General features: G+C 37.1%; 2 protein-coding genes across 2 annotated transcripts; both read right to left on the reverse strand.

Annotated features, from left to right (window-relative positions):
* Positions 1–4,481: 4,481 nt before the first annotated feature.
* Positions 4,482–26,409, reverse strand: LOC144452069 (uncharacterized). The gene is made up of 15 exons (XM_078143079.1): positions 26,200–26,409; positions 25,516–25,611; positions 24,483–24,598; positions 23,927–24,037; positions 23,369–23,518; positions 19,016–19,202; positions 17,063–17,155; positions 16,338–16,453; positions 15,611–15,721; positions 14,873–15,036; positions 8,378–8,553; positions 7,353–7,445; positions 6,411–6,526; positions 5,659–5,769; positions 4,482–4,652 (listed from the first exon to the last, which is right to left on the reverse strand). Exons 1-15 carry the CDS (start codon positions 26,336–26,338, stop codon positions 4,482–4,484), a joined length of 1,950 nt encoding a protein of 649 aa, XP_077999205.1. The 5' UTR covers positions 26,339–26,409.
* On the reverse strand, positions 9,598–13,581 carry LOC144451915 (putative glutathione S-transferase 6). The gene is made up of 5 exons (XM_078142821.1): positions 13,401–13,581; positions 11,854–11,946; positions 11,530–11,645; positions 10,782–10,892; positions 9,598–10,466 (listed from the first exon to the last, which is right to left on the reverse strand). Exons 1-5 carry the CDS (start codon positions 13,531–13,533, stop codon positions 10,287–10,289), a joined length of 633 nt encoding a protein of 210 aa, XP_077998947.1. The 5' UTR covers positions 13,534–13,581; the 3' UTR covers positions 9,598–10,286.
* Positions 26,410–26,617: the final 208 nt, after the last annotated feature.

The raw sequence follows: 26,617 nt of genomic DNA on the forward strand, positions 1-26,617 counted from the left end.
ACTGTGATTACAAACAAAATCATTGGAGTGTTCACAAGTACACTATACACAACATCAGAATCATCAGATCAATCATCATATGATTTTTCTTTGACATAGCCACTTAGTGGACACGCCCTCTAAAATATCTATAACATCAAAGCCAGCGAAAATGATGTACAATGGTACTGGCAAAGTTCCAATATAACATTCCCAGATATGCTTTATTCAGTGAAGGTTTTTTTTTTTCAAATAACATTCGAATACTTCTGGTATGGAAAGCGTCACAGTATACGCATGCGCATGTGATCTCACTGATTGATTTTTTTTAAATGGACAATTGCGTACGGCTGGTTTAATTATGATGATGTTGCGCAGATTGTACTTTAGACAGCTCAATGATCTCAGTTGTCACTTGACTATCTACGTCAATTACATGTGAGTTTTCAAGTATGCATTCTTCGGTCATTGCAATGGCGTGGATACTATGGCAGTCACTGTGATTCTCATGTAGACATTCGAGTATACATAATTAGTCTTCCATCTTAATTGTAAGTTGCACCCTCTGAGAGTAATATTACAGTGAACGGACACTTGATAGTCTAGAACACTGCGGCACACATTTCTTGTGTATTTGGATTTATCATGACAAAGCCTATTTTGTGCGATGTGAAATAACTCACGTGACCACGTGGATAAATATCGCACAGAGTAGTATTTTGAAATTTTCCAAAAATCACAACATGGTTTTTGATAAATGTTCATTATTTTGAGGGTAGATTTGTTGATTTTAGTCATATTTGAAAAAAAATGGCTATTAAAGTAGTCTTGTGTGTTTTTAAGATGTTATGAACTGTTTTTACACAGAACTTTACCACAGTGTAAAGAGTTTACAATTACCAAAGGACGCTTCGACTCGCGCTATGACCTTCAACGCCAAACAAACTTTTTTTTAAAAAGACCGGTAAAAAACACCCGGTCATCATAGCATTTTTCTAGCTATTTATTTACTTATTTCTTTATAAAACGTATTTATTTATTTATTTATTTGTTTATTTATTTATTTATTTATTTATCTGTTTGTTTGTTTGTTTGTTTGTTTGTTAGTTTGTTTCTTCGTCTGTCTGTCTGTCTGTCTGTCTGTCTGTCTGTCTGTCTGTCTGTCTGTCTGTCTGTCTGTCTGTATGTCTGTTTGTTTGTTGTTTGTTTATTTGTTTATTTATTTATTCAACTATTTATATATTCATTGACGAGTAAGCATGAATCTCCCGCTTTCCCATCAAAAGTTTTATTTGACCGATTCCAAAGGTCAGAATAATTAATTCTCCACCACCAGCAACAGTTATATATCTGATAATGTTCATTGCACATGGCTTGATTTAAAAGTGTGAACATTTTAAAAGTTTGAAGTTAACTTAATTTGAATTTAACCACAGGCCGCTAGATTGTGCTCTCGAAGTAAGCTAGTAGGCCAATCTGTGTTCTTCTGTATATATTGGAAAGTTTTTTTCCTCCTTTCCCACCACCATTTGTTAACATTCACGTCATAAGTTGATATTGCTGTGTACAATGGAGTGGTTGACAATATTGCTAACATACGTACAGTAGAAATGATGTTGGCTTGGTGTTTCACTCATGGGACATTACGTATTTGACTCAGAGCTTTAGGCTAATTCCTGATTTTACACCTTGTTATCTTCATTCATTACATCTAGTCAATCTTGTTACACAAGGCTTTATTAAATGAGGTTCAACCCCATGCTTGGCGAAGCGCAAATGGCGCATGTCAGTAATGATCCATCACAAATTGACAGGCTGTCGTCATCGCTCATTAATATTCATTTGATACAGCTGGACTGATATGATATGCAAATGTACAACCGAACACCACCTCCAGTCTAATCAAACTAAAATCAAGTGGGGACGCAACAACGTCGTCATGTTTATATGAACGCTGTAGGGCGAGGGAGGAGCACAGAATTATGTGCTTGAGTAACGAGCTCGAGATTAACTAGACATACTGTGTGAAGATAACATAGTGTAAAATCGGATGCTTATTTCCAATTGTTTATTTTCTAACTGATAATCAACATATCAACTTGATTACTTCTACAGCATCACTGTGCCCGGCATCTATATATAATTGTTTCTCTGTGTAAAAATGTCATGTTACATGAATGAAACACCAAAGCAACATCATTTGTACCGTAAAAGTATCCATATGGATGAGAAATATGTTTTACTGCAATTCAATGTGAAACAACATAAACCAAATGACAATTATTCAAAGTTCATATATTTAGCATTGAACTTCTCACCAGTCCTCATCAGAATAACAAATTCCATAGATCAATGCTAAAAAAACAATGAACTCATTGACATTGTTTGATCAAATAGACTATGTTTGTAACTAATTGGATTACAAAAATAAATAAAAATTAAAAACCCGTGTAAAAAAATTTGTATACGTAGAGAAAGTGATAAACCGGGCAAATGTAAGCAATTACTACGTCAAGCCACGTGTCTGCTTAGTAACATTTGTCAGTATGCACTCTACGTATGTTATTATGACGTTTCAAAGTAGAGGGAAGCGAAAGACGCATGTGCAGACTCGACTTAGTGTAGCAATGACCTATACGTTTACCAATGACGGTTTATTTTTAGTAAATATTGTACGGACAGTGTACAAGAGCAAACGTTTTTGCAAATTATAACTAAATTGTACAATAGCAAATGTATGTTTTACAAATATTCTCATTGTTTTTTCAAGTACTGACATATTAAAAGATATTATGTTAAAAGTAAATAGTAATACATATTTCTCATCCACATGGCTATTTTAAATGTTCTCGCCGTCATATGCAAATGAAGAAAATGATCGGCATTTTGTGTCATTTTATATGTGAAGACATTGGTGATGCGAACAAATAATATGTGATGTATTCCCTTTTGGTGCAGCGATCAGTGTTTAAGTCGTTGGATCGTTAATTTACCACTTAGGATATAGCGAATATAGAACTAATCGTTGTGTACGTATAATGTGTTACCCTCTCTAACATTAAGTGCAAATCGCACTTTACATCATTAAGGTACCTACGTAATGTACATCATATATTCCTGTAGCAATCAATAAAGAACATTATGATGAAACAAGAATCATCGAAGCGTGTCGTCTCAATTTACAATCCGTGGAGTCCACCTCATTCACAATCCGTTGACAAACACTAACCATCATCATCATTTAAACAATTAGTGGCCGTATGAGGGCAGTCATCACTTTCAAAACCAATCCTTTTTGAGAAACTGGCGAAAGCCTTTACTTTGCAGACTTATGTAATTACATATTCAAATATATCCACATATTATTAACACGACTATAGAGGTCCTCAGTCGTACAACTCAAAGGAAACACAACATTCTAAAGAAAGGGACCGTCACAGAATGTCGTACAAGCTCGTTGTCATAGGGGAACCAGATATAGTATATATATATATATATATATATATATATATATATATATATATATATATATATATATATATATATATATATATATATATATATATATATATATATATATATATATAAACGTTGACAACTGGTTAGAAGAAATGGACGTCCCAGGTGATATATTTTTGTAACAACGTGTGGACACATTTAGTACGAGTGTAGTAGCATATCGGCATTGAACTGAGATCAGCAATATAACGTTATAACAAAGATAATAAATAAACAATACAATGTAACGATAGTAATGGTATGTAAAGATAATATAATATAATATAAACAATATAATGTAGAAAAGGGCTATTTTATCACAATCTGGAAATATTACCGTGTCCAAATATTTTGTTACCCGATGTGTGAGGGCGCCCCGTCACGGCATACCCTACGGAGTGTTGAACCTCACATAGCTCATGGACTATACATACATACATACATACATACATACATACATACATACATACATACATACATACATACATACATACATACATACATACATACATACACACACACACACACATACACACATACATACATACATACATACATACATACATACACACATACATACATACATACACACACACATACACACATACACACATAAATACATACATACATACATACATACATACACACATACACACATACATACATACATACATACATACATACATACATACATACTGGTATTAAACTTAATCATTGTCCACACAATAAGAAACCTTGGAATAAACTAACATTTATTTCAATTTTACAAACACTTCATTTTGATATTGATGCAAACTCATCAATTCATTATGTGTCGAGTCGTGATCAAAAATTACAGTACGGTTGTCAATCTAACCATAAACTCAAAATGCACATGATAATTTAATTGGCACTTTTTCACAACGTATAGGTCACGTGTTCTACATTTTGTACAGTATAGCTACATAATTCCGTTGAGTAATTAGTGAAGATATCTCATCTTGTCATCGCTTCAATGAAAATACTTAGAACGAGGATTCTGGTCGTGTTGCTATCCACTTTTTAATATTAGGTAGTTCAGATACACGGGATCTCAGCGCAGTCAGCTTTTTGTGTGGTGCAAGCAAGTTGGCGTCTTTGAATTGCGCACAGTAGAAGTCGGTATGGGCAAGGAAAGCCAGGTCAGCCCAGGTCAGCTGAATTTCGAGGAAAAGGAAGAATAAATTATCAACACTTATTTTAGAGATCGTGACATCAGTAGAGAAAAGATTCGTCGTTGAGGGCGCTGTTTGCGAGCGGAGTCGTGTGAAAAGAGCGCCCGCAACGACAAATCTTTCAGTATCCAGAAACACAGTTTGATGCAGGGAGGGACTTTATAGAAGTTTCTTTTTTATCTTTTGGTCGAAATAATGCACATATTTAATTGATTGACACCGCGATTTAAATAGCGTTGGTGAGTCGCATCCTAAACACCAACAAAACATCTAGCCCAACAAGATACTGACAGCAGCGCTAGCACGTATGGCCTTGTACCGTGAAAACTTCGGAATACAACTTCTGAAGCATGGAACGCATGCGTCGAATTATGTTAATTAAATGTTACATACAGAAAATTACATAAAAAGAACTACATGGGACATTTCTGTTCTTAAACGGCGATAATGCTTAAACGGCGACAACACACGTACCGTTATACTATGCACGTGCCAAGTTTAACAAAAAAATATGGAATATATACGCTGGTCGTTCCACGTCACGACAATGTGTGTCTACGTCACTGGTTCTGCTTTGTTCAAAATACGAGTCAAAACGTTCAAAATTGCCATTACTTGTACATGTACCGATATTTCTTTGATATTACTGGCGCTGGTATAATTATGTTATTCTACAATATTTGTCGTCATTCAATCGTTCGAGTTCAAAAGTTTGTTTAGTTCGAGATTTTTGAAGACACTGCTCAAGTAAATAGGGACAACTAAGATATGTGACTCGTGACCTAAGGGTTATCAAAGGCCCCCCTCGAGCTCGGTTACTCGTATTTTCCTTGGCTGAACAAAGACAAACAAATTCCGGAATAAACATCTAAGTATTCCAAAATTACTTCAACAGTGTCTTCAAAAATCTCAAACTAAACAATTGTTTGAACTCGAATGATTTAGTAATGATTCTGCACGATCGACCATTCAACTTAAAACAACTTACCTTATCACCGACAAAGAATCCATTTCCACCGTTGTTGGCTTCGAGAATTTTTTCGAGTGCAGATAAGGTTGTTGGTACAGTTTTGGTTAAAAATGTATCTGTGAGTTCCTTCTGTTGTTGTGGTGAAAGAACGAAAACCCATCAGTAATATGTAGACTAATCATATTTTTCTCAACAAGTTAACTTGTACATAAGACCTAAAAACATAATTGTTTGTTTCCAGTTACCCGACCCCACTGCCGACCCTAAAATTTTACGTATTCGAGAAAAAAATAAAATCACGAAAACTGGTATGTCTCACAAGAAATAGTGGATGCAGAAACTGACATCAACTAAAAAGACAATATAAAACTGTTTTTCCAATCTGTAATGGTTGTACATCTGATAGGAAGAACTAAATAACACATGTACATTACATAGACCATTTGGTTCTAAAAATTGAGCGTAATCGGTACAATTTTTCTATTAGGCCTAATAAGCTAAAATTGTAAGCCAGTGCGTGCGAGGGAGCACGTGTGTGAATATACATATAATGTCTGTCTGTCTGTGTGTGTGTATGTATGTATGTATGTATGTATGTATGTATGTATGTATGTATGTATGTATGTATGTATGTATGTATGTATGTATGTATGTATGTATGTATGTATGTATGTATGTATGTATGTATGTATGTATGTATGTATGTATGTGTATATGTATGTATGTATGTATGTATATGTATGTGTATATGAAAGAAATATTACAGTTACCTTTTTCGCCTCATCTTTCTCAAACATTAATTTGTACATGCTATCTGCCAGGTCTTTGACTGCGTCTGCTATCATGTCTACCCGTGCCTTATCGACGTTTGTCTTCCCGGCAAGTCCTACAGAATCATACAAAGTGACTAGTGATACATGTATGTCTCGACATTCCTATCACACGTATGACTGATGTGACAAGAATAAAGAAGTCAGGCTACTTTTAACTATATTCGAGCTCAATCTGTGACGTGCTAGTAGTATGGGACTAGCACTTAAAACTCTCAAAACTTTTGCTGCATGTGACTGAAAAAATGTCAAGAATAGGTTATGGTCAAAGGTCACCATGTATATTTCTGGCGTTGTTTGAGTGTATACACTTTCACTATTGAAATGTATAGATTTGCATATTATACATGGTATTACCGTAAGCAATAAGCCTTTTAATGTAGTTTTCACTCACCTATAGGGTCAATGAACTTTACAAGGTGAGTCTGAACTCATAAGTAGAAACGTATTTGCTTAGGAATCATTTGATACATGTAATTTACATCATAATATCTATAATCTACTTAGCTGCATGTTTATTGCAAATACATCTTTTGTCAGTGGCACTAATATATGCATACTCAGACCACTAGTCTTCTGATATGCAAATGAGCAAAAGGTCGTCATCGTCATCCTTTTCGCTTTCACCAATAATGTTTACTTAGGGTTAAGTAAAAATCGTTCTCTATAGTGTAACAGATGTGTAATCATGAATTTCTACAATGGGGCAGTTTTTTTCCTATCGGAGGGCGTGTCTGAATTATAGGGGTCTTTTTGCGAACACGACAAACATGACTTTTAATACGAAAACAGATATTAAACACAATGTGATCACGTGACTATATTCAACCATGTTTTTTCATAATTCCGAACTGATTAAAATACACGAAATTCTAATCTTACCACACTCATTAGCCACGAAGCGTGCAATTGCATAGGATTCAGCAATGCAACAGCCGTCAACTTCTAAAAGTGGCAATGATCCAAATGGAAACTCTGTAATACAAGAAACAAGTAAATTAGACCAGAATATATGTTGGCATCCAGGATTTGCAGGATTTTTCGGATTGCTAGGTCAACATGCCACACCTTTTTTTTAATTTTTTTATTTCTGCGTGTTTGAAACAGTTGTGGGATTATATTTAAGTTACTTCTTAAATTGTCAGTTTTCGTGATTCGAAATGTTGCATGATTCTCGCATGTGTCTGAAAACGTAGGAGCAGGCAAGATTATTAAAGTCGTTCATGCCTGGCTGCGCTTGACCTTTGACCCGAGATTGTTTTGTATCATTGCGAGTCTACTGGCATTTAATTGCAAATTTAAGATGGACTAAAAGGTCAAGTTAAACCACCTGATTGAATCATGTCGATACCACTTATAATATGATGTGACGTGTCGTTGTTGTAAAGAAGATCGCCTTTACAGTCAGTGGAAGTATTGAACACTGAGGTACAGGTGCTGTAGGCATATGCAAATTAATCACCAATGTCAGCTTTGAACGGTGCATACAATCCATGACAGTGCACTTTTTGTATTGATTTCTCAATCAAAATTGATGAAATGTTAAAAATTTCAAGGAATTACGATGCCATTTTGAAAACGTGACATATAAAATTTGAGGAGAAAAAATACATTTGGTTTATAACATAGTTTACTCATCCTTGAAAATGCTATGTGACCAGCTAGTCTAGTTGCTATACAGTTATCGTTATGGATTATGTGGTTATAAACCACAGTTGGCATCCAGTCACCTAAATAGTAAAATTAAGTGTCACCTGCTGTGCAAAATTATGGTGAAAAAAAGAAAACAGATAGTGTTGCTCACGTTTAGGTCCTGTTTCGCTTTTAACCGGTGCATTTACGAACTTAATACAATAAATCAGCAAAGGTGTACATGGTTGTGAAAGAAAAATGTTAAGGTTACTCACTGCCACTGGCCTTCAAAGGTGGCCAGTCTGCGAACTCAACACGGACGTCTTCAAATTCAACACCTGCAGCCGCGAAAATGAGGCGAGTTACCTCTGCGCGGGCCTTGGCGTTAAAGTAGGTGAGTTTATACTGTGGCATGGTGTATAGGGTAAGTTGTGCCTCAAAATTTAGGAGAAATCAGCTGCTCTGCTGTGTTCAAGGGTACTACGGTGTTGATCGCAAATTGAAGTGGGGTTCCACGCACACCGTAGGTTGCTTAAATACCAGCTTAGCCACATTGATTTTATTTTTAGTTTCGGGTCACATTTTCATCCCAGAAACGCAAACGCCTGCGTTAAGGCAGAAAGGGCATGTTTTAATATTTTAGTGTTATTTTGTTGTTTTGGGGATAATGGAGGTCCTGGGTAGGGAATGCGGTGATTCAGTGGAGTAATCGTTCTTTGTATCGCTTAACAAATACTTGACTTCGCCGATTTATTTGTTCTCTCGCTGCTTATGTTGAATCTGTGACGTGTGTTTGCTCACCAGACACGTCATCACCAATCGATAGCCTGCGGCACATAACTCAGCAAGTTAATTGTCGAAAAATAGGTGACTGAAATTATGGTAAGGGAATTAACGTCCAGTGTTCAAGTTCAGTGGCAGGGGTGGGGACTTTATGATTTAAAATACTGGTAAGAGAACGTTCATCATTTTAGTGGGTGGGGGCGGCGTTGCTGTAGCCGGGCATAAGCACGCTTCAAGTATTTATAATCTGGGAGTCAAACCAACGTACTCTGTTAGGAGGGGGTGGGGTGGGTGGGTTGGTAAATAGTCACATGGGGGTAAATTGGGAGTAAACTATTGTCACATGGGGGGGGGGGTACAACTGTTACAACCAGGGGTGGGGGGGGGGACTGTTAAAATTGTAAGGTGATCGATTTGAATGCATTTCTCCGTTTAATTAAAAATATCACAATCACGTGATTGTTAATCAAGTTGTCGTGATTGTTACGTCATAATTATTACCTCCAACTTGAAGTACATGCACATCAAAAGTTCATTTAAAACGACCCTAGCGCGGGCAGCAATTGTATGATCAAACACACGTGCACATGCAATATACTATGCTAGTTGTGACTTTTAATAGCATTTTCCACTTGAAATTCATCTGAAACATGTCACACCATTCTCCAAATAATTGACCATAAAATTTACAGTCACAAATTCGTCATTCACCATCACCGTGACAAAACATAATTTCAGCCTCGGAAAGTTTGGACATCTCACTAAAAGTCCATGTCAAATCTTGACTACTCTCAGATTTCGGTTTAATTTTGATAATAGTCTATAATGGAAATTTTATTCACAGTTACTAATAATAGTGTCATGACACTTATGTTATATTTGTTCAGTCACTTTATTCAGTCAATACACATTATCTCAGACAACTGTAGAGATTTGAGCATTACATAACAACACGCGCGTAAATTTTTGATTGGGTATTATTCTCTGGTGTTCAATTCAATCAATGACAAAATTACTACAGGCGCTTTATTGATACTGCATTGGCATCGTACTGGTAGTCAAATCTTCTGTTATCAATGAGCAAGTGTCATTGTATATCCAAATGGAATGTCGTAGGTGTAGTCAAATGCACTGTCTCATTGAGAAATTGCAGAACGCAGTCTCAAATTGCTTGTAGTAAGGTGTTGGCATTGATAGGACAACAGACTTCTTGCGTCATGGAAGGTCTGAGAGTCTTGGACAAGAAATGTGATATCAAACTGATCCCACGCTCAGAGCCTATGCGTGACTCTGAGTAAAGACCCTGTAAATGTTGTTTTTGTCGGAATAATCATGAGGACACGAGAAAAACAGTCCCACACATCGCGAATGGTGCCAGTCTCAGATAGAATCTCACACTCGTTACAAGAAGTTTGGATTCGATTCTGGTCTTGTGTCGAAATACTTCTTAATTTTAGGAAGTTTCACCAGGCGTTCTCTCAGCGCTACCAACTTTTTGTGTGGAGCCAGTAAATTGGCGTCTTTCAATCGGCCGAGATAGTAGTCACAATGGACGAGGAAAGCGAGGTCAGCCCAGGTCAGCTGAAATTCAAGAAAGAGTAAATTTGAACCATCATTCGGTTAGCCCAAGGCGTTTTGGTGTAGAGCCATCGTCGTCTTAATACCACTTTCAGTATTAGCGTCGAATTAACTGGATTCGAAATAGAGTAGTCTGGCAGATTATTTTGGAAAATAAAAGTTGGTCCTCTGAACAAACGACTTCTACTACAAATGAAGTCCTCTTTTTCTACTTTATACGATAGCACGTACGAATGCGAGAACCTGAGGCTAAATTTTTGAGCTCGTCACACAAAAATTGCATATTAATATCATATTACGTTGGAGCTTTTTACTCACCGAGTCTCCAACAAAGAATCCATTTCCACCGTTGTTGGCTTCTAGAAGTTTGACCAAAGCAGCCAAAGTGTTTGGGACTGTTTTTGTCACGTACACTTCCCGGAGTTCTTTCTGGAAATGAATAAACAAAATTGAAGTCATTCTGTATATGTACATTTACAACGTATACATAGAAGAACTTTATGTTCAGATGACACGTACCACTGCTGTTCATAGTGGATAATTAGCTCATGTCTGTATTCATATATTGTGATAATATTTGTAGCGTCATGTATACGTTGTGAAATGTTAATACTTTGTTCAATTATGTATCTGACCGACCGACCGACTGACTGACTAGCTGTATGTATGTATGTATGTATGTATGTATGTATGTATGTATGTATGTATGTATGTATGTATGTATGTATGTATGTATGTATGTGTGTGTGTGTGTGTGTGTGTGTGTATGTATGTATGTATGTATGTATGTATGTATGTATGTATGTATGTATGTATGTATGTATGTATGTGTGTGTGTGTGTGTGTGTGTGTGTGTGTGTGTGTGTGTGTGTGTGTGTGTATGTATGTATGTATGTATGTATGTATGTATGTATGTATGTGTGTGTGTGTGTGTGTGTGTGTGTGTGTGTATGTATGTATGTGTGTGTGTGTGTGTGTGTGTGTATGTATGTATGTATGTATGTATGTATGTATGTATGTATGTATGTATGTATGTATGTACGTACGTACTATATAGTGTCTTTACCTTTTCAGCTTCATCTTTCGTAAACCACCATTTTACTATTCCTGTGAAAAGGTCGTTGAAGGCATCTCCTATCATATCTACCTTTGCCTTTTCCAAGTTAGTCTTCCCAGCAAGTCCTATAGAAATGTAGAAAGAGAAAAATCTACATACACATTTAATATAATATAGGTACACTGAGGCACGTAAATAGCAAGTTTTGCTGTCCAGGTCTTCAATAACTGCGACTACACAACTATACAATGTTAGGCTAAAGACCCTTCCCAAACTAAGGCGATCTCCCCATGATGATTAATTAAATACAAAGGTGTTGAATTTTAATCCTACCGAATTCATTGGCCAGAAAACGAGCAATTGCAAGCGATTGTGCGATTGTAGTACCATCCACTTCCAAGACAGGTAAGGCACCAAATGGAACTTCTGAAAATGGTTAAAATAAAAATGAAAGTAATTTATTAATAAAGTCAGTGACAGGTAGGTGGGAACAATAATTGTTATCCTGTTGACTGGAGTAATAAAATAAACTGGTAAACATGACGTGACTTTTTAGCTCTAAACTTATTGAATGTGAGCTTTAACTGTAAAACAATTGAACGATTCCCATTTATTGAATTGACAAGTAGTCGCTCTAAGTAGTAAGTGTTTGAAAACAAGCTTGTCTTTTTCACATCTGAAATGTTGTTGTTGTTGTTGTTGTTGTTGTTGTTGTTGTTGTTGTTGTTGATGTTGTTGTTGTTGTGGTGGTAAGGCTTCGCCTAACACATCAACAAAATGTTAGCCCTATGTGATCAATGAGGGCGCACAGTACAGGGCTTGGGATACTGGGATACTAGTATATGAATACAATTATATATGCAGTAGTTATATACAAAACAACCCAAGTTTTAGCTATTTAAGCGAAGCTTCGAGGACTGTGAGAGAGTCTAGTGGTGGTTATGGTTGTGGATGATGATGTTGTTGTTGTGTAGCATGCTAATTAACTAGCACGAGTCTATGACGTCATTTACATTACTAGGTGGTGATTTGGAAACAGACAAGTAGTCCTGCAATATATAATCATTGTCATGATTTGCACCAACATTTCACTGTGCTGCGCAGGTACATGTGTAGTGTGTGTTAAAAATATGAACTTTGAACCTCGGTACGATTTTTTTTAACTTTGCAATTTACAAAATTTTGGGTTAATGACCACGCTTGATTACGTACACGTTATAAAATACAGGCCTAGTTTTAATCAAAATGTACACAGTGTAATAAGATTGTAAGGGTCAGATCAGAGTCACATGACCAACAGAGTACCTTTAAACTAATGCCAATGATGACCCCTGACCCTACGCATCGTGATTGAAAGTTTCAGTGATTGCGTTATGTAAATATATGACTTGGCACATTGACTTATATAACTACTCATACCGTGACAAGGGTGGGGCTATTTAAGCTTAAATGTTGACGTCTATATATATATATATATATATATAACTCGGTGAGTATCAATCTGCTAAGACAGTGCTCTATACCGCAGTGGCAGAGCGCAATAGTTTTGGTAGTTCTGGAACTCTTTCTTGGTTGTAACTCGAAGTTTCACGCATCGTTGTCTGATGATCGCACTCACAAACAAACACTAACACAAACACACATAAACAAGACCTTTTTACACGTTTTCCATTCATGTATAGGGTGACAAAGAATGGGAACAAAGATGACACCCACGTGCACCCACGCTCTAAAATGTCCTAAGTTACAGGAACCTGGACCTTTTAACGTTGGATTTGAAGGTTCACGTCAGGTACACTTGAACTTTACATGAATTTTGAACTACTGTTAACAGGTGGGAAATGACGATGAGTTAAATTATGAAACAAACAAATACTCACTTTTCTTCTTTTCGGGCCATTGCTCGAATGGAACCCGAACGTCTTCAAAATCCACACCTGCAGCGGCAAATATCATACGGCTTACCTCTACACGGGCACGGACATTGAAGTATGTGAGGACGTATTTTGGCATGATGTTTTGAAATTCGGTTCAGTGTTACTAACTCTCTGTTCCTATCTGTTACTTGCCAACAATAAATCGTTTCCACTCGACCTGCCGTTTTATATACATGCGAGCCACTTTGATTTAACTTTGTGTTACGTGTACAATGCGAATGTCATAAACACTATATTCATATCTATTTTCATATCTAAGTACCTCAGGATACTTAAAAATGAAGCAATTTTGGCGGGAACAACGTTAGTGTCTCACATTACCAAATCAATATAATTAATTTATAAAATAACTAAAAAGGCAATAAATAGTAATATCGTTTGTATGTAAATGGCACCAATGACACTGCAGTAAGACAAGAGTTTGAACAATGGCTGATCATGACGTAATCTTCAGAGGGTTTGATTGGGAAGATTAGATATTGATTCTTCTCCTAGGCTTCATTCCTACCACCCTTTCAAATCAATGCTTGAACCAGAGAGATGTTTAAGTTGTGTTAAAATGTGTAAATTTAGAACAGCACTGTCAAGATTTCGCAGCTCTTCGCATCCTTTGCAAATTGAGGGGGGACGACATGAAAACATTCCTGCTGACCAACCAAAGATTTTGTAAATACTGTATTGCACATGATTTGTATGTATTGAGGACGAGTATCATTTCTTAGCAATTTTTTCCATTCTAAAAGGACCTTCGTAATGAAATGTTTGGGAGCCTTCAGTATTTACAGGGGGCGGAGAAAATCATACATGGTCTGTTATGAAATGCATGACCCTCTCCCATTCTCCATTCGTAAAAAGTGACCCTCCCCTTTGTTCCATTTTGTAAAACGTGACCCTCCCCATGATATTTGCATATCCCATTATATGAACCCCAGAACCCTATGAAGCGTGAATACCATTGTGGAATACTCAGGGGTATTTGCACTCGTGCTTGCAGTATTTTCTGTTGCACTTGCTTGGTCGCTATGCTCGTGAAAGTACTGCTGCTGAGTACACTGCATGTCGTGCAAATACCCCCCCGAGGACGCCACTCTGACACTCACGTGTCATGGGGTTCTGTCATAATATGGAATTCTTAGGCAATACAATCACACAGTCTTTACATACCATTAACAATATCACTTTATTGTTTCAAATAAGAAAATTTAAACAAATTTCACAACATAAAAAGTAATGTGACAAATGTCCACACGGCTGCTGACCTTTCACCTTTGACTTTGAGCATCATTTAGGCTTTGTGAATTGCATGCATTGATGACGTACTGTATTAGTCATAAATAATACATATGCATATCATAAACTTTCAAATCATTCAATCGTTGCCGCAGTTGTCTTCAATCTATGTCCAAGTTTAGAACTGTGTTTGGGGTCTTGTGTCGAGATATGTCTTTAGTTTAGGAAGTGCCACCAGACGTTCTCTCAGTGCTACCAACTTTTTATGTGGAGCAAGTACATCTTCTTCTTTCAGTTGGTCGAGATAGTAGTCACATTGAACAAGGAAAGCAAGGTCAGCCCAGGTCAGCTGAAATTCAAGGAAGAGAACAGATGAACCATCATTCATTTTACACTGATTAGCGAACAGTCGTGACAATATTTGGCATATTGTCTCCACTAGGCCATTCCAGACTGCAAACAGGAAATTGGGAATACAGCAGCTTCACTCAAATTGAGGGTATCATCCCCCCATTGTACCGTTTCTTAAATGCTTTGTCCCTTGGTATTCTGCAGAAGTGTAAATCAGGGACATTTTTCATATTGTTCAGACATCGGGGAAAGCAGCAGTGCTCTATGATTAACTGAGTAACCTATGTCATGCATACCCTAAGGTACATACAGACAGGAAGTAGAGCGCCACCATGGCAAACTTTGGAAAGGCCAATTAGGATTGAAATTTGACTAAAAATAGTTGTCAAGCAGATTTATCAAACGGGTTTGTCCTGAACAAAAGAATGAAGCCCATCTAGTCCTTTTTGGCGCTACTGAATAAGATAACACTAATGCGAGAACCTGAGGCAAACATTTTGAGCTCGTCACGAGGCAAACATTTTGAGCTCGTCGCATATCCCGTATATTACCTTGATTACTGTTTTACTCACCGAGTCTCCAACAAAGAATCCATTGCCACCGTTGTTGGCTTCTAGAAGTTTGACCAAAGCAGCCAAAGTGTTTGGTACTGATTTCGTCACGTACGCCTCCCTGAGTTCTTTCTGGAAAATAAATAATTGGAGTAAAGTATTTCTACGAACGCACATTTACAACGTGGAACATCTTGATGTTCTGATGACGCACTAGTGTTATTCATAACGTATAACCAAGACACGTGTTTTCAATGCCATGGTAAAATGAAGAGAGTCAAAATAAATAAACTCACTCACTGATAGTTTATATAGTTTTGTTTGTATTGGGTCTGCATGACTCGGCTTAGTAATGAGATGAGACAATGTACTATCTATAATATTTGACAATATCTGGAGAGTTGTCAATTTTATTTTGTTCAATTGTGTATCTGGCTTGTTGTCTCTTTCTGTCTGTCTGTCTATATATCTGTCTGTCTGTCTGTCTGTCTGTATGTCTGTCTGTCTGTCTGTCTGTCTGTCTGTCTGTCTGTCTGTCTGTCTGTCTGTCTGTCTGTCTGTCTGTCTGTCTGTCTGTCCATCCGTCCGTCCGTCCGTCCGTCTGTCTACCTGGCCGTCTGTCTCTGCTCAGGTGTATGTGTGTATATACTTGCGATGTTATGCATATCTTAGCATATGTGTGTAATGTGTGTACGTGTGTGTGCGTGCACGTGCACGTGGGTGTATGCATGGGCGTATGTGAGCTTACCTTTTTATCCTCGTCTTTTTCAAACCACAATTTTGCCATTTGATTGAAAAGGTCGAGGAATGCATCTGCTATCATATCTACCTTTGCTTTCTCCAAATCATTCTTCCCAGCAAGTCCTGTGACAAATAGGAACAGAATATATCTACATACTGAAAATAATTCTCTTTGGAATAAGTTAAAAGTATATTTTATAGATCTGGACAAAACAACAATCAATATATGCATGTACACACGTTCAATGTCGACTACTTCATTTGGTTTCGAATTTTTTTGCTGACACTTGTAGGCTGTTTAAGATCCGGACAATAAATCTTGCGATCCATGTGTGCGCCATGCACGTGGATCGCATTATCAGCTGTTCAGGTCTTTCGTACACTATAATTACTCAAGGATATTTTCAAAGACCATGCTAATGTTGTTCACTTAGCATTATGTAAGACTGACTTCATCAAATCGGCTTACTCATCCGAGTATGCATACAAACACGCTTTTGAATACAGTACTCTGGTTGCCGAACATCGAACACCGCTTTATATATACAGGAGTATGTATGATACCCATTATTTGCAAACCTTCCAATAGCTGTATGTGTATTCTGCGGCAATCCAGGGAGGTAGTAACCTTTGACATGTGACCACATGCCGATATTGGCTACACCACATCAGAAATACAAGCTCCCCGCATCCCGTCCCCATAAGAGAAAAGATATTGGACTTTAATCATACCGAATTCATTAGCCAGAAAACGGGCAATTGCATAAGACTGTGCGATTGTAGTTCCATCCACTTCCAAGATAGGTAAGGCAGCAAATGGGAACTCTGAAAATAGTTAAAATGAAGACGATATTAAAGTATTAAATCAATGAATGACAGGTGATAATATTTGTTGTTCTGTTGACTGGACTAATAAATGAACTTGAAACTTGACTTTTTTAGTTATAATCTTTATTACTAGAATGTGAGCTTTGACCGTGAAACAAATTTTGCAAGAAAAGACCTTTCATTTATTATTGAATTGATAGAGTAGTTGATATATCAAGTACAAAGCTTGTATCAACTAGCTTGCATTTCTCACGTCAGAAAAAGTGTTGTTGTAGTTGTTTCTTTCGCAAGACTCGATCAAAAATGCCATTTTTGGTACTTATCAAAAATTACGTCATCGTTTATATGTTATATCCTAATGCCAGGTTTGAGTTCAGTCATTTGCAAATGATGGTTAAGTATCATCAGTAAGTAGAATACTGCGAGTACCTTTTAAATACGCAGCATAATTCTCGCCCCTAAACTCAGCCTGTACCCCTTTAATTAATTATCACGTGTCTATGACGTCAGTCACACTACTGGCTGATATATTGTACTAAATCAGATGGCCTACAGCGCAATGATTTGCACATAAATGTCATAAAAACACACACTTGCATGCAGTGGATGGTTGCTGTTCGATGGTGCATTAATTAATATTTGTTACGATAATTCCTGACTACGAGTCTCATGTCAATGGTACATGAAGATATGAACTTTGAACCCCTGTCAGAAGCAAGATTTTGTGTAAACCTTGATTCTTGGCAAGCTAAATTTTACAAAATTGTGGGATGCATTAGTCCTGCTTGCAGACGGTGCACTGGTCTAGCTAGATCATACTGACGTGACCCCTCGGTGCACGTCCAACTCGGCCCATTTCCAACTCGGCCCACCAACTCGGCCCACCGTCTGCCAACTCGGCCCACCAACTCGACCCACTCTCTGTCAACTCGGCCCACCAACTCGGCCCACTCTCTGCCAACTTGACTATAGATATTTAGTCCGCTATTCGTCAATTCGTAAATAGTCAAGATGTACAACTCGACGTGATTGTAACTTCAAAACCGAAACACTTTGAAATAAATGATTGCGTTTATTACTAACGTATCGCCCACTTCGACACGACATGCACTCTAAAATGGGTTGATCTTTTTTTATTAATCGTTGAAAATGACAGAAACATTTTCGTCATGACGTGCGTGGGCCGAGTTGGCATGTAAATGGGCCGAGTTGGCATGTAAATGGGCCGAGTTGGCATGTGAATGGGCCGAGTTGGCGATGGGACGAGTTGGCAATGGGCCGAGTTGGTCCTACCCCGACCCCTCAACACAAAGGGACGACTTGACTTACTCCGTATATGCTAGCAGTGTTTGAGGCGCTCGTGAAGTTTTTAATTGGGTCACAGAGAACTACTAAAATATGGAGTGTGTGAGAGTTTGTAGGTTTACCTATTAGCCAATGTCAATAATATGACACCCTTGACCCTACGTATCGTGATTAAGCATTTAAATTTGATTTCGTTATGTATAAGTTTAGGGGAAAAACATGATGGCTTGTCATTTTGGCATCTAGTCATACTAAAGGGAGTGGAGCCATACATTCATGTATACAAGTGAATGGTGACACAAAGGAGAGAGAGTGTGTGTACGTGTACATGTGTATTGCACAATTCGTGACCTCCATCAAGTGGTAACACCAATCCAGGCTCACAAATGTCCTTACAAGAACCTATATTTGTTAGTTCTTATTGCCGGAGAATTTGAAGGCACACTTTCAGGTTAGGTACACCTGAAATGGTCTGTGAACAACCACTAACAGGTTGTTAATGATACATACAGAGTTCATTAAATCATTGGGTAAAAAAAAATCATTACTCACTGCCAGAGTTCTTCATGTCGCCCCATTTCTCACGGGAAACACGAACGTCTTCGAAATCCACACCTGCAGCGGCAAATATCAAGCGGCTTACCTCTGCACGGGCACGGACATTGAAATATGTGAGGACGTATTTTGGCATGATGTATCGGTTGAAATTTAGTTCGATTTTTAAGAAATAACGCGAGTCCTAACTGTCTCCAACGGTTGTGTCAACAGTGAAACACCCTTTCCGACCTGCTTGTCATATACAAACGAGCCACCTGGATTTAACCTTGTGTTTAGCGTACAATAGCGAACATCATAAACATTATTGATATCTGGGTAAAACGCCATGCCGTATGCCACATACGCACCACTATAAAGTCTTGATTTTTGTCGCGAGAAAGCCACTTTATTTTGAAAAGGAAACATGGAATTCTGAATTACGTCATTCTCGCAGACTAGAGCTGACCTGTTATTTCTCCAAATTCCACGACACTGCGAAATCAATCAATCAATTAGTCAATGGGTTGACTGTCTTACTTGCCTCTTTCTGTATGATTTGATGGCGAATTATCGTTTTGAAATGTTTTCTTGTAACTATATAATTAATTTCTATTTGTTATTCGATTTATTTCTGTTATATTTAAAAAAAAAATTATATAACTTATAAGGTTCCCGAGCCAAACAAAGGTCCTCGTCATTTCCAGACGATGGGAACACAACAGTATATTGACCATATGCAAAGATACAGACATTCGTACCACGCTGTCAGCCAGCACTCACCTCTCAGTGATAGGGTTGACCTCGACTAGCGATGACTTAGTAATAAGATGTATGTGTATTTTACGCTAGGACTGTATTGATTCGTGTTGCGTAATTGCTTAGGGTGAGGTTTTTTTTTTTTTTGTTTCTCATCTCCAATGGAATAGTCAGGCGGGTCGGGCGGGCGAAATAAAAAAAAAAGGGGGGCAAGAAAAAAAAATGTATTTTTTCAGTTCTATTCTCTGTCCTTTCTGTCCTGTTAGTCTCTATACAACTTCATTTCTCTTCTCTTTATTGATTTCCTTGTTACAAGTCTCTTTCCTTCATTTTAGCAAGGTTGACAAGTCTGTAGAACAACTTTGTAAGAAGATGATTAAATACTTATCATCCTGATGGGTGTATATCTGTAGCCATGAACTATTGTGTGATTTTATCAGGAGTACTAATACATTCGTCCTATTAATCAAAGTGGCATTGCCATCGCTAACAATGTTTTCAAGTTATCCAATTTGAACTTTAGTGTGTAACTTTTTGAAACACGTACGTGATTGTCACTGATCAGTGTGCTAGATGAATTTTCATTTATATAAAACATTACTTCTATGAAACATTTTTCTTCAGTGTGAACTTGTCAAAATAATCCACCAGATAACATGTCAAGCATTTCTAGAACTCAGAACCCCTTTGGGATTTACTGTTTAAAAGTAATTAAAAGTAATAATGTAAACATTGGAATGTCTTCAAAGGTCATGCATGTCATGGGTCATGAAACGGCTATGACTTTTACCAATTTTAAGCATAATTTTGAAAATGATGGAAATATTCTGAGCTATTATTGCATTGCAGCAAAATGTACCGCGTGACAGTATTAATTTTGAGCCCTGTCCCTCATCAAACCTCAATGGCTTCTGCCATGATGAAAGACACATGCTGCTCTGACGTAACAAAGGGGTTGGGTGGGTGGGTGGGTGAGAGGGGGGGGGGGTTAGACGGCGGTGTTCTGCCAAGGTTTCCAACAAGTGGGGACACAGGCCCCTTGGTTCCAAAAAGTGGTGTCATTTGACAGGGAGTGGGGTCAATTATTATTGTTTATGAAATATTCATATAAATTATCTCAGACCACTATAGAGATACTGTGGTCTGAGATATTCCATTACGTATAGACCATTACCTAACAACATAAAAAAATTCCATTCATAATAACAGTTCCCAGTAAGCTATTTTTTGAAAATAGTGTACTACACATTACACCTTAGAAAAAGAAGGCAATTAAGATTATGTAACTTTAAGTTATATATATATATATATATATATATATATATATATATATATATATATATATATATATATATATATATATATATATATATATATATATATATAGGAAGTCAGTGGTAAGATTTGTCCGTAGTACAGTGCTCGATACGTCTGCACGCAGAGCGGAGTATATGTTGAGGGTAGAGCCTGTTTCGTGAGTAAATCACTCGTCAGGAGATGTTGATGTACATATATATATATATATATATATATATATATATATATATATATATATATATATATATATATATATATATATATATATATATATGAATGATATATTGTTTAGAAAGATTGGACAGCCAGGTAGTCACAATTTTTAATCTGAATATCAATGAATAGCAGTGCTAAAATTTATAATTCCCTTTTTTCAGACAAGGACAATGACCAACTTCAAAATAAGTCACAGTGAACATATGATTGAATAAAAACTTTGAGAAATCCTAAACTTGTAACCACTTGTTTCATTTTTAAAATTGTTAGTACACTGCTGTGTTTATCATTCCCTCTTCAAATTCATGACATTTTGAAGAAAAAAAATCCCTGACTTTAAAAAGTACCAAATGTGAACGAAAAACTTACAAATAATAGTCAAACAAACTTTAAAATAATTTATTTTTTATTAATTAACCGTTACTGGCTGTGTATCATGATTTGGTCCTGCTATATCAAATGACAGCATAGTTACCTACCGTAAACTTGCAATGATACGGAAAGCTGACATTAGGTGTCCTTGAAACTCAGAACTTGAATCTTTAACTAAAACTATCAACAAAGTCAAAGTTGGGATGCTCTGTAAATATTACATTAATTTTTTTCTGATTTGCACAACAAGTTCGTTCTTCATGTCTGACCGGGCGCACATGCATCGGCCGTCTATAGTGGCCATGCCAGTGATTACGCATTGATTCAGTGCCCAACACATGTGTCACTAGCACTGTCAACATCATGCAACACGATCCCCTAACACAGCTTTTTCGGAATCAAAATACACATGTACTCATTTAATTTAACCCATCAACAAATGAAAATCACAACCTGTCCCATAAATTTGGTTCACGAAGGCTTCTGAGCTGTGGCATGGCAGATAGATGTTCCGGTAGCAAGTTCAGTGTTTCGCACACGTCAGTGATTAGGTCAGAGGTCACGACAGTGACAGTAGACAAAACATGTGACGAGAGACGTCCATTTCGACGTCTCATCTAATCCCTCTAATGTTTTAATTTGTAGATTAAGTTTATCAAAGTTGATCTTTTTGTGGCATTTTTTATGTTAACAATAGAACTGCGCGTTGTCACTGTATCTTATATGATGTCAACAAAACTTTCCCTTACGCAGTCAGTATACTTCTTGTGGGATTCACGTCGAGTCAGAGCCTGGCCTGGTCCGGCCGTGGACTTAGATAATTTTGATGTCTGCCGTAAAATGAATGCGCCAAAGCGACGCAAGGTGGGAAAATTATTGCTTCATTTGTAATTTTAGGGGGCCAATGTCGCAAGGTCGTGGCCTCGGCAGAACTGGCCTAAGACGCCATGGGGAACCTTACAATTTTGCTGTGCTCAGGGGTCGGTCGGAAATAAAAAAACTTTTTTTTTTCTGATGTCGGAGCTGCAAATTAGGGTCGGTCGGGAGATGAGAAACAGAAAAATAAAAAGGGCCGCCCTTATGTAAGGTTTTGTTTATAGTACCTGGTTTAGAATTATTACGTCACAAAACATGTCACACTGGCTCAGTGAGAAAAGCCCTATCCTGTTATATAATTCCATTTTGCCGATTACTGAGAGGTAGAGGGGCGGATCAAAGCAGATTTTCAATTCCAAGGTCAAGAGAAAATGTGGCCTCACAAACATTGTCGAGTGTCATTTTAAAAATGGACTCTTATTCGAGTCCTCACCCCCCCCCCCGAAACTCATGCACATTGTATCCATGGTAATGCGGATATACTATAACACATGGCACACTAGCACACACACAGACTCACAGTACATGCACATGCACACTCTCAATATTCAGCAGTGCGGACAGATTGTTTGTGTCAAGTCCCAAATGAATTTTAATGCCGAAAATACAAAGAATACATTGTGAATAGAAATATATATTTCAGAGCCGTGCTGCAAGTTAAAAGTTTTCCTGACTCTTCGCAGGGATTTATGATGTGTTTACTTCAAAGTTGAGGTGTAAAATAATGTAATTCGGTCTATTAAAGGTTCACTACTATATTTTACAACAGGCCATCACGATTTCATTCATTGGCTATGGACACCGCTTTCACATTTTTTTTCAGTTGGGGTGTGCCTCAATCCATTTTTTTATTCTAGGGAGCGCCGACAGACGATCACGCAGAGCAGCCAGTTTTTTGTTTGGAGCTAAAAAATCTACTTCTGGTATTTTTGCGATATGGATGTTGGTGTGGGCAAGGAAAGCTAAGTCAGCCCAAGTCAGCTGAAATTGAAAAAAATAGGAAAATTAAAATTTCAGTGTGCACCATAGAAACTCTCTATTTGTAAATAAAGTGTTGTCTGTCTGTCTGTCTGTCTGTCTGTCTGTCTGTCTGTCTGTCTGTCTGTCTGTCTGTATGTCTGTCTGTCTGTCTGTCTGTCTGTCTGTCTGTCTGTCTGTCTGTCTGTGCGTCTGTCTGTCTGTCTGTCTGTCTGTCTGTCTGTCTGTCTGTCTGTCTGTCTGTCTGTCTGTCTATATCTGTATGATTCTCTCCGACTCTACATGCCTGCCTCTTTCTGTATAATTTGATTGCGACTTATCGTTTTGAAATGTTTTCTTGTAACATGTCTCATTTCTATAGAGTAGCAAAAAATATTTGTAAACACTAAAGAGTTGGATTGTCACACTTACCGAATCTCCTACAAAGAAACCATTACCGCCGTTGTTGGCAACAAGTAGTTTTTCTAATGCTGCAAATTTTTCTGGTACTGTTTTGGTCACGTGTACCTTCTTGTACTCCTCCTGTAAAGTAACATACAAAATGTAGTTTCAGTGACGTACGCATTTAATGCATACAATAATTGACAAATAAAGACATTACCTATATCTGACAGTTTACTCCAGTACAAACATTTTACATAATTAAATTGAGTTATAGTTTTATATATATATATATATATATATATATATATATATATATATATATATATATATATATATATATATATATATATATATATATAATATACACATATATATACACACATACATGTAAAACATACATACATACATACATACATACACACATACATACATACATACATACATACATACATACATACATACATACATACATACATACATACATACATACATACATACACACATACACACATACACACATACATACTGATTTACATACATACATACATACATACATCCATCAACCCATCAACCCATTTCCTACCTGTAAAGTCTTGTCTTCCTCAAACATAAATTTGACTGCTCCGTTTAAGAGGTCAAGGACCGCATCAGCTATCATGTCTACACGTGCCTTTTCCAGATTAGTCTTTCCAGCAAACCCTGTAGAGAGACGAAGGTAATCACTATGGTAGACTTACTCACATTTTATTTCCCCAAATGTAGTAAATTTAATAGTTAATGGTTATTTGATACGGAAATAGTCGAATGTACATTTTGACATTCTCATGGTTGTGGTCATGATATTGCTATACTGATGATTGTGTATTATTTGATTGTTTGTGTTTATTACAAATCAGTGAATGGGATCCAAGTTCATGATGGGGTACTTGTAATTAGATGTTGCCATGATACGGATGTAGTCATCCTCGATGGAATTCACATTCATGGCATTGGTACTGAGAAGGATGTTGCTATGGATGCAGTTATGATTGCTATGATCCTCACTCATAATATTGGTACCATGGTTGACCACTGGCAGCATTCCAGGGATCACATATCACTAAGAAATTATTATTGAAACTTTTCAGCGAGTAAACTATTTTGATATTTTCTGTTCTTATATACTCAAGTGAATACCAGCGCACATGCTATTAATAAACTTTTAATATTTAGCCTCGATAGTCTCAGAGGTAGACTGACAGATCAGCCGTTGTATGAGGGCGCGGTCTAACCTCCCTTTCCCCAAGCAGGCTGGGCATGACGTTAGTCTATCTCATAGGTAAAAGTCGAGAAAACTTATATTAGCGTAATCATATTGATTTACAAGTTTAGCGAACTTTTTAAAAATGTCAATAAAATGATGTTTATAAATTCATGGCTGGAAATTCTAGCTTCAGAAAGTTCCATTCCAGGGGGTCTAAATTTACATATGTAAATATGTATTCAATATCAAGAAATTTACAGTTGAGAAGAGATATGGCATTACATAATATTATATTGTACACATACAACATATTATTATATAGTATTATAAGATTACCATTATTCCATAGATGAAATCAGAAATTTTCGCTCACCTAATTCGTTGGCCACGTAACGGGCAATAGCATAAGACTGAGCTATCACTGTCTTTCCGTCCACCTCTAGTATCGGCAGTGACCCCAATATGACCTCTGTAAAGAAGCAATTAAAACATTTTTATAAATTATTTTAAGCACTTTCAGACAATGTTTCATATGCACTGAGTTGATATTAAAATAACAAAGCGGAATTATCATAACGTTCACACGTTCATTCCATAGGCACCCGAATCAATTTGTATGATTTAAAAAAAAGAATGTATGGACTATACATTAAAAAATCATACAAATATGATTAGAGTACATGTGATGATGGAGACGGTGCAATGAATGACCTTTGACCTTTGATTATGACTTTGGGAATGCTAACATATTTCAAATACGACGGGCTTTGAACCGATACACCGTGATTAAATACTGTTTGGACACTGGTGACCCACAGACACTCGAATCAATTTGTATGATTTTTTTTAAAAATGTAGTTGGCTTGTTTACACTTAAGAAAAAAATCATACAAATTTATTTATTGTCTGTGTTGGTGAAAATATACACCTCAAGTCAAATATAGACATTAAAAATTCGGCCCAGAGTCGACATTTCACTTGGTACATCCATGGAAGTACCATACCAGCAAGTGGGTGGTACTTCCATGGTGCGTCGAAGATCTCGTACTATACTTACTGTCCGATTTCTTAAATTCGGGCCATTCCGAAAAAGTGTGCCGAATGTCTTCGAATTCAACTCCTGCAGCCGCAAACATAAGACGGGTCACCTCTGCACGGCCTGTGGTATCGAAGTAATGAAGTTTGTAGTTCGGCATGATGTGTTTGGTGACGGTGTGCTATAGAGTTCGTAGAAGATTGAACACTTTCAGGGAATGTCAACTGAGATTGAGCTTCGTTAGTGGTCTAAGGTTTGAGTGAACAACTTGATCTTGATCACATCCACTGAGGTATTTGTATGTGTAAGACGGCCATCTCGATTTATATTTTAGTTTCCCTTGCAAGTTTACGCCAAATAAATGCAAGTCATTCTGAGTCACCTTTTTGAAATGCTACAAAATTGACATTTTTGGAAAGATCGCCATAAGCTTATTAGT

The sequence above is a fragment of the Glandiceps talaboti genome, chromosome 22 (genome assembly GCF_964340395.1).
Source record: "Glandiceps talaboti chromosome 22, keGlaTala1.1, whole genome shotgun sequence".
Classification (NCBI taxonomy): domain Eukaryota; kingdom Metazoa; phylum Hemichordata; class Enteropneusta; family Spengelidae; genus Glandiceps; species Glandiceps talaboti.